Below are 11,497 nucleotides of genomic sequence, written 5' to 3' on the forward strand. Positions count from 1 at the left end.
GAGCTCTAAAGCCTGCAATAATATGACGTCTGTAAGTTTCACCTTTTTTCCTAATCTTTTTTCTAGTCTTATTTTTGTTGATTGATTTGCATATCATCAATAAGACGATTTGATTTAGTAATTTTTATTTGATTTTAGATTTATCTGCCAAGACATGATCAAATTCAATTCATGTTTTTGTCGGATCAATTTATGTTTGATGTAATTCTTGTAAGAATCTGGATTTCTTCCTCATCTTTTCAAATTTGTTTTAGTTTTTTGGGTAATTTTTAGCCCCTTCTGTTTTTATTTCAAACTTTTTATTTTGTTTTGAGGGAGAATGAATAACGTGCGACATAAAGACAAGCATTTATATGGAGTATTAATTACTCCTATCACATTAATGTACCTAATTGGTCGGTTCGATCATTGTTAACGTCAATTATATGGACTAGGTTGGAACAACATGTACATGTAGCAATTGATGAACATTAATAGTATATTTTTCTCTTTCTCTTGATGGGATAAAGTGATTTCAATTTATTCGTTTCGAAAAGAGGTGGTTACGAGTTGCTAAAATTAATATTACATGGTCAAATTTTGGTGGCATGTGAATTTTGTGGAGCGTAGCAGAACGAGAAAGGGCGGGCATTACCTAAATTCGGAGAATGGGATGTGAATAATCCGGCCTCAGCGGATGGATTTACGGTCATATTTGCAAAGGCAAGGGACGAGAAGGCCAAAGGCTCGGCAGGGGGATCTGACCAGCCGGCCCGTACTCAAAGCACGGCCCACCACGACGCACCCCGCAAGGTCTTCTATATAGATCCGCGTACTTTTGTTCCACCTCAAAATAATTATTATGGAAAAATATGACCTTTTTCTAATAATTTTTTTCTTTGTATTCATAAATCATACAGACGAGTTGGCTTTGTTGTTTCTGAGACGTCAATTTGCGTTTTGGAGCCCTGGAGATTAAAATTGGAAATGTGCAATTGACAAGAAATAGACACACACATATATAGTGGTCAAATTCTATTTGAGACTATTGTCACTTTTTTACTTTGTTTTTTGTAAATGCATATATGTGTAACCAATAAATTGATAATCGATCGGCAGATTTCCATATTTCCTTTCAATTATTATTCTTTTAAGACTGATCTCTCTCTATTCTGCCTCTACACACACTTAAAAGATTAAGTAATGCAAAAACAAGAGTTAGGATGAAGAATATATCACTTGGATCATAGTGTACAATTGATTTTGATCTGCGAAATGATATTACATTATTACTGTACGTGATATTCATGGGATGTGATCAATTGCTAACTCATCATTTAATTGTTGTACGTGATATTTATGGGATGTGATCAATTGCTAACTCATCATTTAATTACTGACTGCAACTAATTTAAGATTATATGATTTTAGAAAATTTGGACTCTACAATTTTTCACGTGTAATTTTCGTTTTAATTAATAAATAAAAAAAAGATAAAAAAATACCAAATTAGGGTTTTGAATGAAAATGTCAATATAGTGTTTCAAAAATATCAACACAATGCTTTGAGAATGTCAACACAATGCTTTGAGAATGTTAATGCATTTCTTATATTGACATTCTTCATGTATTATATTGACATATTTTATATAGAGTAAAGGCCAAATGTGGTCCTTAACATATGACCATTTTATCAATTTGGTCCTAAACATTATCTGTTTGATTATTTGGTCCCTCACAAATGAGCTTGGACTAGAATCGGTCCTAAATTAACAGAACCGTCTATTTTTACACGGTCAACTCATTTAATCAAGTTTTGACCAAAATTAACCTAGTCACACCAAATCAAACCCTCTACCGCCTCTCAAAACCCTCTGCAACCTCCGATCATATCGATGACGGCGGCGGCAGAGCTGCTTCTTTGATCGGCGGCGATTGGTCGGAGTTCACCCTCACCGGTGGAGACGCGTACACCGGAATCACGGACCTGATTTGCACTGCCAGCGCGAATTTGAGGATTGATCAAGTTTGGGGATTGTGACAAGTTGAGGGAATTTTCATTAACGGAGGCGGAATCGACCGAATTCTGCCGTCTTCTCCCCCAAATTGATTGTAGACTCCTCCAATTTTCCTTCCATAAATCGAATTTGAGCTGTCAGCATCTGTTCTTATGGCCTCGCTTATCTTGTTAACCCATTCCTGATCGTCTCCAAAAAACTCCTCCAACACCGGCAGCGTTTCCTTAATTGTAACTTTGGGAGTGGGGGTTTTGGAATTGGGCAAGTTTGGGGGCAGGATTTTGGATGCCGTCAGCGGCGGCAAAGGGAGAAGAGAGAGAAAGCTTCTGTGCTTGCGCAACCCATACTGCTCAGGCGGCGGGTGTTCAGGCAGCGGAGGTTGCAGAGGGTGTTCAGGCGGCGGAGGTTTTGCAAAGGGGTTTGAGAGGCGGCAGAGGGTTTGATTTGGTGTGATTAATTACCATTAAAATGGTTAATTTTGGTCAAAACTTGACTAAATGGATTGACCGTGTAAAAGTAGACGGTTCTGTTAATTTAGGACCGATTATGGTCCGAGTTCATTTGTGAGGGATCAAATAATTAAAAAGATAATGTTCAGGACCAAATTGATAAAACGGTCATATGTTAAGGACCACATTTGACATTTACTCTTTTATATATCATGTTGTCGACATTTGTTGCTGTACGAAAAAATAGAAATTTTTTAAATTTTTTTTCAAATTTTGACATCGGAACCATATGCAAGTGAGATCTCGTTAGAATCCTTATGAAATTATCTTTAATTTGATATATGTTGTGCAAAAAAATAATTTTAATTGAAAAAGTTATATGCGTTTTAAAGTTTTGGGATATTTTTTTACAGTTATTTGTTGAAAATTGACCTTAATACCCTTATTGACGTTTTATTTTATCGTATTGACATTCCAGGACTAATGATCTAGGTCTTTAATTTGAATATTTAATGACTATTTTTTAGTTATAGTTAACAATTAAGTATAGAGTTAGCAATATAACACTCCCCTGATATTTATTAATTCATAAACTTACAAAAGAAAGCTGCTAAACCCGAGAGAAAGCTGCTAAACCCAAAATGAATCAACTAACGAATATAAGAAAGACATAATCTATTATGGATTAACCAACTACTGAGGTCAAATGATGGCGATTCTAAAATATGAATTCCTCTATGAAAAATCAACAGAAATTTATTTTCTCTATGCATGTGATGAATTACTACTAAATCAAAGTCTTATGGAGTAGTAAACAACACACTTTATGGACTATGGAGTGACAATTAAAAGACACCAACTGCTCCATGATCATAAAAACTCGTAAAGCTATCAATTTTCACCTCTAACTTATGAAAGCCTAACAATTGGTCCGCTGAAGCCCATAAAATATGCACCAAAATTTTATAATCAAAATGGAACAAATTCGGTATTGACCACAATGCCCGACTTCCATGCTTTGAAAGCATCAAGAAACAAACCTCAACCTAAGCTCGCCTTGAACCCCTTCCAAAGAAATATTCGTATTAAACTTGATAGAATCCATCATTGGGGACTCCTACCTTCAAAGATAGGCGCTCTAATTGCTTCTATGCCAATACCATCCAAAACATGAGTCTTCCCTACCACCTTCGCCATACTAAAAATTTAACCCCCTTTGAAAATAAACCAACATCTATATTTCCAAATATGTTAACATCCTATCTTAAAAATAAAACTCCATATTATGCAGCCAAATTCGAATACCCACATACATAGAATAAGCAGTAATATAAACCTTTCTTCACAATATCTATTAAGACAGATGTTACGTATCAAAAGTTCTTAACTACCGTTGTTTGCGGGTATATAAATACTAAATATTAATTTATGCGATATATGCTAAATCATACTCCCTCCATTTCTTACAGAGGTATTTTTTTTTCGGCACAGAGTTTAAATTTCTTTTCGGCACAAAGTTTAAGAATATTACGTTAAATAGATGGTGAAAAAGTAAGAAATAGTAGAGTAAAAGAGATAAAGAGAGATTAAAGTAAAGAGGAGAATTACTTTTTGCCAAAAATAGAAATGACTCAATTAATTTGGAACTTACCGAAAAATGACTCAATCAACATAGAACGAAGAGAGTATTTTTTTTCTTTGTTTCACTAATCCATGATGAGCACGTCTAACATAACTTTTTTATAGGGGGACAGGGACACGACTTAGTTATTGTATAACACAACTTTTATACATAAAAGAGAAAATTATTAATACAATAAAAAAATAACATGATGAATAAAAAATATTTTAATGAAGCCACGTATATATGCGCCAACATATCGCCAGCACGGACAAATAGTAGTACAGTAGTATTTAAGAAAATAACTAGTATAATTTAAAATAGATAAAAAAAAAGAATAAATACATGGATACTACTATTATAAATTTGGAATGCCAACACAAAGTAGGAAATGTTAGAGGCGATCCTAACCGGACCGCATATATTTATTGATTAGGCTTCACAGATCTGACCGTACAAACATCAACAAAATAAAATTACTCACCATAAAATGACAGAATTTATATTAAAACATTTGGTTTCTATTTTTGTTAAATATAATTTCATTATCGATTATATTTTATTTGCAGAATGTATAAATATAGGTGAATTAGTGAATACTATAAAGTTGTTATTGTTGTTCACCTAATTGGCTCAATTTCTGGCCATCTGATTCAACCAACAACTGCAAATATGAAGTCTTTGAAAAGCTCAACTAATTTAATCTCCAAATTGAATGCTACTGCTATCCATCCAACTGTCTCCCTCTCACCATATTATCTCATTATTATCTATATTTACCCTTGTAAATTTAGTTAAAACCTATTCAATATAATTAAGAGAGGGTACCTATCTAAAGTTTTAAATCTGCAGCGTATATATTTGTGCCAATGTTTTCGAATTTGTACGGATTATATTTAAAATACTTTTAAGAGAATATACGAAGAGATTGATATAGAAGAAACTAATGAAACTTGAATTAAAACTAAATCATTTGAGGAGAGTGGCAGTAGATATTCCCATTCGACAAAGAAGTCTAATATGAATATGAACGAAATTAACGAAGGTAGATCAAACTTTATTAGACTTTTGTTATTATCAAGTTGACATGTTAAGAATCTGATAATTTTGTATTAGGTTCGAGTAATCTTTTAAAAAATATTACTGCTACTATTATTTATTTTAAATATACTTTAATTTCGTTTTCTAAATTTGTATAAATCAAATTTAAATCAAAGTAAATAGTAGCATGTAAATGAGAAAGAAGTATTTTAGAGCACAATTTTAGTTTCAAATTAAATACTAATTTCTTAAATTTCAAATATATTTAAAAGATCAAACAATTATGGGATAGATTACCAACTTCCATAAAAATAAAATAAAGAAGCAATTTATTCATTTTCACATTACCATAAAACAAACCTACATAGTAGACCTATATAAATAAAAATCAATTTGTAAACTAAAACCTCAAATCTCACTCTCACACTTCCTCGAAATCATCTCTCATGGCGGATTGCATCTTGGAGCAGCTCAAATCTCAGCCCACATGGCTTCTCCTCCTCTTCTCCCTCGGCTCCTTCTCTCTCCTCAAACTCTCCATCTCCTTCCTCAATTGGGCCTACGTCAATTTCCTCCGCCCCGCCAAAAATCTCAAGAAATACGGCTCCTGGGCTTTAATCACGGGCCCCACCGACGGCATCGGCAAGTCCTTCGCATTCCAGCTGGCGCGAAAAGGTCTCAACTTGGTTCTAGTGGGGCGAAACCCTAGCAAGCTCGAGGAGGTCGCGGGCGCGATTAAATCCAAATTCGGGGCGATTCAGATCAAGACGGTGGTGGTGGACTTCTCGGGCGAATTGGACGACGGGGTGTCGAGGATTAAGGCGGCGATCGAGGGTTTGGATGTGGGTTTGCTGATTAACAATGTTGGGGTTTCGTATCCGTACGCGCGATTCTTCCACGAGGTGGATGAGAAGCTGCTGAATGATTTGATTAAGGTGAATGTGGTGGGGACCACGAAGGTGACGCAGGCGGTGCTGCCTGGGATGGTGGAGAGGAAAAAGGGGGCGATTGTGAATATTGGCTCCGGTGCTGCTATTGTTATTCCTTCTGATCCGCTTTACTCTGTTTATGCTGCTACTAAAGCGTTAGTCCTTTTGCTCTTTTTCTTCAAAGATTTCTTTTAAAAAAAAAAAAAATCTTTTCTTGTTACTTTGTTTGATGTTTAGCTTATTTTCTCGTGGCTTGATCTGTTTGCTCTTTGTTTTTTTTCGTGTTTGGATATCTCTGTTTTGTTGCGTCGATTGATTGATTTGCTGGTAACGTGTGAGATTGGTTATTTGATATTTAGCATCTTTTGTGAGGTTTGAACTGTTGATCTCTCTCTCTCTCTCTCTGTAGCTTGATACTGGGATTTAGATCTAGTAGAGAAGTTGATGGATTTCAAATGCTGGGGAAATGTTTTTTTTTGGTGCCTAACCTGGAATTTCTTTAGATTAGTTGATGTTTAGCCTATCTTGGCTCTCTGCCTGTGGATTGATGCTGGAATTTAGTATGAGAGGTGAATAGATTTGAAATGTGAGGAAAAAATTGGTTTCTTTGTGTGCCAAATCTGGAATCTGGTTAAATTGTTTGCTGTTTAGCTCATCTACGTGAGTTTGATCTGTTGCTCTCTCTCTCTCTCTCTCTATGCTGGAATTAGTCGAAGAAGTGGATATATTATAAATGCAGGGGGTAATGGTTGGTTGTTTGATGTTTCACCAGCTTATCTTGTTGGTGGTTGATTTGTTGCATTTTGGTGTTAAGATTGAAATTAATGAATCTGAGACTGAGTTGCAATTGATTCTGTAGTTTTTAGCTGTCTTTCTTTTTAACTTGAAAAGTAGATATATGTAAAAAGTGGTTGTTTATTGTGTGCCTATCTTAGAATCTGGTTGCAATTTTGGTGTTTAATATTATGTTCTTAGTGAGGTTGATTTGCTGATTTATTTGTTTAGATTGAACCTTTTTGAAATGCGTATTAGGAATTAATGTGCTGTTATAAGTTTGGTGGTTTTTGATGTATGCCATTTTCAATTTTGCTTCCTACTGAAATTTGAGTATTGTATATGTTAGATGTAAAAAGTGGTTAGTTTTTGTTCCCATTTTAGAATGAAGATTATTGTGGTTTTGAAATATGAACGAATAAGTATGTGTATGCTCGTGTATTACTGTTTTATCAGGTGACTGGAATTATATGAAGGATTGAAGGTTATTTTTATGACTCACTAATTTGAGTGAGATAATAAAAGGGGGATTCAACTCTGTTTGTTGGAACTACTGTTTTACTAATTTGAGGTTGTTTGTTTTTCAGGTACATTGATCAGTTCTCAAGATGTCTTTACGTTGAGTACAAGAAGAGTGGAATTGACGTACAGTGTCAGGTATGTCCGCTCACCTATTCAGCATAGTTACTTTTTCTTTCTTTGGAGTATCAACTTTGTATCAAGAATCCCATTGCATTAGTCATAGATAGAGCCTTTTAATTTCCATAAATTAGGGCTCATGTTTAGGTCGGCAGATTTCAAGCTCCAGTCGACGTCAGTCGCTAAATCACGAAAATTAGGGCTAAATCTGGTATTCTGCTCCTGGTAGGTACCGCTCTATGTTGCCACAAAGATGGCATCAATCAGAAGGTCGTCTTTCTTCGTTCCATCAGCAGACGGTTATGCTCGTGCAGCTCTGCGTTGGATAGGCTATGAACCCCGTTGCACTCCTTACTGGCCGCACACCCTCCTCTGGGCTGTGGCGAATTCAGTGCCTGAGTCAGCCATTGATGCTTGGCGTCTCAAGTTCTGCCTCGCCATTAGAAAGCGAGGACAGCTCAAGGATTCGAGGAAAAAGGAGTAGAAAGCCGTTCTATCTCTACGTTTCATTCTTTCATTTCCACACTCATCAACTATGAATGTTGTCTAAGAAATTAGTTATTTGTGTAACTTATATGTAACTTTCTTTGCTTAGAACTTGGATGTATTTTCTCATTTTTCTTGAAAAATTCTTAGTGTGTACTACTATGGATCTTAGTGTGTGTCCGTGTTTAACGTGGACTGATGAAATGAAATACGAGACGAAGCTTATGATTCTATTGAAACCAAATGAGTAACAAATCAAGAACTGAGTTTTCTATTTCTTACACTGTTGGATCTTCTTGACCCGATCCGCGTTTTCGTGTAAAAACACGAGCGAACATGCTCACCGACCTCCTCGGTGTACGAGCCTTGCTGCTGCCTGATTTCTTACCAAGCTGACCTAAGACGTCCCTCATACTCTGATCAAACCGGCGTCTGAACGTAGGGTATCTCGATATTGACTTGGTGATCCCGATTAGCCTTCGCCCTAGAGCCTCGAGCTCGGCCTGTTTAACTTCTGATTCAGACTCTGGCCCGACGTGGGCGCTCTTCAATCTCATGGCGTCGCCGCTAAACAGCACCAAGTTGCCCAAATAATGCTCTTCTATCTCAGAGAGGCTAGCAGCTTTGATTTGCTCTTTGATGATCAGCAAAGGGTTGAGAAACCACTCATAAAACACGTGTTTAGGCCTATTTGAAGTCGTTATTTCCACGCCTTCACCTGTATCAACGATCTTTCTTTCTATCACGTTTCTTAAAAACACAGAAAAAATTAGAAACATTTCTTCAACTTACTCAACAAAATGCCACCACAATCAGCTCTAGCTGATCTCACAAGTGTTTGAAGAATGCAGTAAGCAGGCAATCCAACGGTGAGCATTCTCCGGTTCATGGCCTCTTCGATGTCGATCAGTTTAATCGTGCCTTCGGAAACTAAAACATCGCCTAGCCGCTGACACTCCTTGAACAAGGCATTAGCTAGCTACACGAAAGAGAAGGCGAAAATCTTAGCATTACACAAGATAAAAGTTTTGATGACTGCATTGCATACCTCGAGGGGCTTCAGCTCGAGCATCCGGGAAGCCCTAGGAGAAGGCGGGGAGCTCAGGCTGGAGAGGGCAGATGGCAGTGGAGAGGCCTTCTCTCTGTAACGCGGTCTGGGGAAGTACGACCCCTCGGGCATGCCAAGAACGTCGTTGCTGTATTCATCATATATCGACACCGAGGCAACAATGTAGCACAGTCCGAACCAGATTGAGCTCTCCTGATACACGACGACAGCTGCATAAGCACCCAAGAAGACAGACGACACGATGGAGCATAGAACGGCTGCAGCCACGACCAACGGCCAGAGCAAGATCGCGAGCCCTGCAAAGGGCACACATATGGTCTCCAAGAAAGGCCCTTCACGGCCAACGCAGTCTTGCAACAGGCGATGCCACCCCTTCACGAGCATGTAGGGGCTCTTGCACAAGGCGAGAGCCGAGATCACAGGCAGGTCCACCACCACACCCACAGCTCCAGCAACGAGAGCCAGAGGAACGTGCAGCAATCTGCACACACACACGCCAGCTCAAATTGACATAAGATGAAACAGAGAGACGGCCTATTGACAGAAGGGAGGGGAAACAACACCGGATTTCATAGCGTTCCCCCTCTTGATGGAGAAGATCATCCATGATTGAGAGGTAGGAATGGTAGCAAACATCAGAGAAATCCCTTATCATAGTGAAGCTCCCCTCCACAGCACTCCATGTTCCATCCTGCAAATAATTAGAGAGAAACACAAACCACACCATTTGAGAAATGGAAGGACTTAAGCTCATTAGCTAAGAAACAGTTGCATACACAAATGCAGTGAGATAACTTGCTGCTCTTCCCTTCTCCGACTGCCCGAAAAGTGGCAAGAATCGGGGAGAAGAGGCCGTATACTGCCCCGGACAGAACGCTGCAGGCAAGGCCAATCGGTGGCCATGAAATTAAGGCAGCAGCTAAACATATGCAGATTATGAGCTTCAAAACTGGACCAAATTGCCTTGTGCTGCAAATATGAAGGCATTCAATACAATATGCAATGGGTTTGCAATGCAATCAGTGTCAAAAAAAGGTTCAAACTTCAAAAACTAACCTTAAAACACAATAATATGTGTAGAAACAGTGCATAGGCCAAAGAAGTAGTATTGTCCCAGAAATTCCAATTGTCACTATGACAAGTATTACAGGAAACATAATGATACCTGAAATGGAAAATAAAATCTTCTATCTTTAAGCACATATTAATTCAAGAATCTGAGATTGAAACAAGGTGATGGAATTGATGCAAACCTTTAATGAATCCAAGAAGCAGAAGACTGCTGAAGAAAGGCAAGAAACATACCAAGTTCCACAAAGAAGCCCAAAACCCTCTAGAAGTGTCCATTTTTGCCTCTCAACTCAATCAAAAACCTATCTCAGATTTCTACCAATGAAGTAATTAAAAAGACTAATGGGGCTCTCAAAACGAGGGAAAATGAGCTAATCGAAGAGTATCATTAGGTTGCAACTGAGGTTAATGTTGATTAAAAAATTGTTCGAATTTTGTTGTGATGAAATAGTTTTTGCATTTGAAAATGAAGTAGAAGATGCAGTGGATTTTTTGTGTGCCATAACTGTGGAATTTGTGATGATGAAATAGTTAGTTTTGCAATTGAAATAATTTTTACCACCTTAGAAGAATGGATTTAATTAGTCATACAATCCAAATATGATCTTTGAGTACTTATGGACAATATTTATATTGGATGATTTTGTAAATTTCTAATGTACTGAAAATTTCAAGTTATCGTTGAAAATCAAATACGTACGACCATTCAAAATCTAATTCGACATTTAAAAATTACACACACCTAGTTATGTTTTACTCTCATACAAAAGGAGTTGGAAATATGGAATCTTTACATTCTATATCATTTTCGAATTTCAACATTGTTCCAGCAAAATATGCATCCAACAAAGATTTTGACAACCTTTATTCACCCTTTAATGTATAAATTCTTTTCCTATCAAACGATTTACTTCTTAATGAAATATCACCTAAACCAGAAAATTTCTTAATCAACTATACTGAGATAGATTTATGTGATTGAGATCCATCTAATAATTCCAAGACAGGCTCAATGGTGTTTGATCTCTAATTAATCATAAGCAAAAGGGGATAAATCAGATCTAGCCACAAAAACTAATCCCAAAGGGATTGGATGGGAGGGAAGAAAGGGGAAGAAAATGTATATTATGAGAGATCTAACTTGGAACCTCAACCTCCTCCAAAATATAATGGCAATCCTGAGAAACTTTCACCATGCTACCTCCTCCAAAACAATAATGGCAGTCCTGAGAAACTTTCACTATGCTAGATCACTCTTCCGCTTATCTTATCCATCAAACAAAACCAAAACAACAAAGGCAACACTGAGAAACTTTCACCTTGCTAGATCACTCTTCCGCTTATCTTATCCATCAAACAAAACCAAAACAACAAAGGCAACGCTGAGAAACTTTCACCTTGCTAGATCACTCTTCCGCTTA

General features: G+C 37.2%; 2 protein-coding genes across 2 annotated transcripts; one reads left to right on the forward strand and one right to left on the reverse strand.

Annotated features, from left to right (window-relative positions):
* Positions 1 to 5,504: 5,504 nt before the first annotated feature.
* Positions 5,505 to 8,169, forward strand: LOC125195710 (very-long-chain 3-oxoacyl-CoA reductase 1-like). Its single transcript, XM_048093882.2, has 3 exons — positions 5,505 to 6,192; positions 7,399 to 7,468; positions 7,680 to 8,169. The coding sequence occupies exons 1-3, from the start codon at positions 5,555 to 5,557 to the stop codon at positions 7,932 to 7,934; spliced, it is 963 nt and encodes a 320-aa protein (XP_047949839.1). The 5' UTR covers positions 5,505 to 5,554; the 3' UTR covers positions 7,935 to 8,169.
* LOC125195709 (putative membrane protein At3g27390) lies at positions 8,136 to 10,371 on the reverse strand. Its single transcript, XM_048093881.2, has 7 exons — positions 10,259 to 10,371; positions 10,062 to 10,170; positions 9,782 to 9,974; positions 9,569 to 9,696; positions 8,985 to 9,486; positions 8,729 to 8,915; positions 8,136 to 8,654 (listed from the first exon to the last, which is right to left on the reverse strand). Exons 1-7 carry the CDS (start codon positions 10,350 to 10,352, stop codon positions 8,215 to 8,217), a joined length of 1,653 nt encoding a protein of 550 aa, XP_047949838.2. The 5' UTR covers positions 10,353 to 10,371; the 3' UTR covers positions 8,136 to 8,214.
* Positions 10,372 to 11,497: the final 1,126 nt, after the last annotated feature.

The sequence above is a fragment of the Salvia hispanica genome, chromosome 4 (genome assembly GCF_029641045.1).
Source record: "Salvia hispanica isolate PSC_SH4W2 chromosome 4, Shi_PSC_v1, whole genome shotgun sequence".
Classification (NCBI taxonomy): domain Eukaryota; kingdom Viridiplantae; phylum Streptophyta; class Magnoliopsida; order Lamiales; family Lamiaceae; genus Salvia; species Salvia hispanica.

Coding starts and splice junctions, on each gene's coding strand:
- LOC125195710 (XM_048093882.2), top strand. CDS start 5,555: ATGGCGGATTGCATCTTGGAGCAGCTCAAATCTCAGCCCACATGGCTT. Junction 6,193..7,398: donor GTTTATGCTGCTACTAAAGC/GTTAGTCCTTTT, acceptor TTTGTTTTTCAG/GTACATTGATCAGTTCTCAA. Junction 7,469..7,679: donor GAATTGACGTACAGTGTCAG/GTATGTCCGCTC, acceptor TGCTCCTGGTAG/GTACCGCTCTATGTTGCCAC.
- LOC125195709 (XM_048093881.2), bottom strand. CDS start 10,352: ATGGACACTTCTAGAGGGTTTTGGGCTTCTTTGTGGAACTTGGTATGT. Junction 10,171..10,258: donor GCTTCTTGGATTCATTAAAG/GTTTGCATCAAT, acceptor TTTCCATTTCAG/GTATCATTATGTTTCCTGTA. Junction 9,697..9,781: donor AGTTATCTCACTGCATTTGT/GTATGCAACTGT, acceptor AATTATTTGCAG/GATGGAACATGGAGTGCTGT.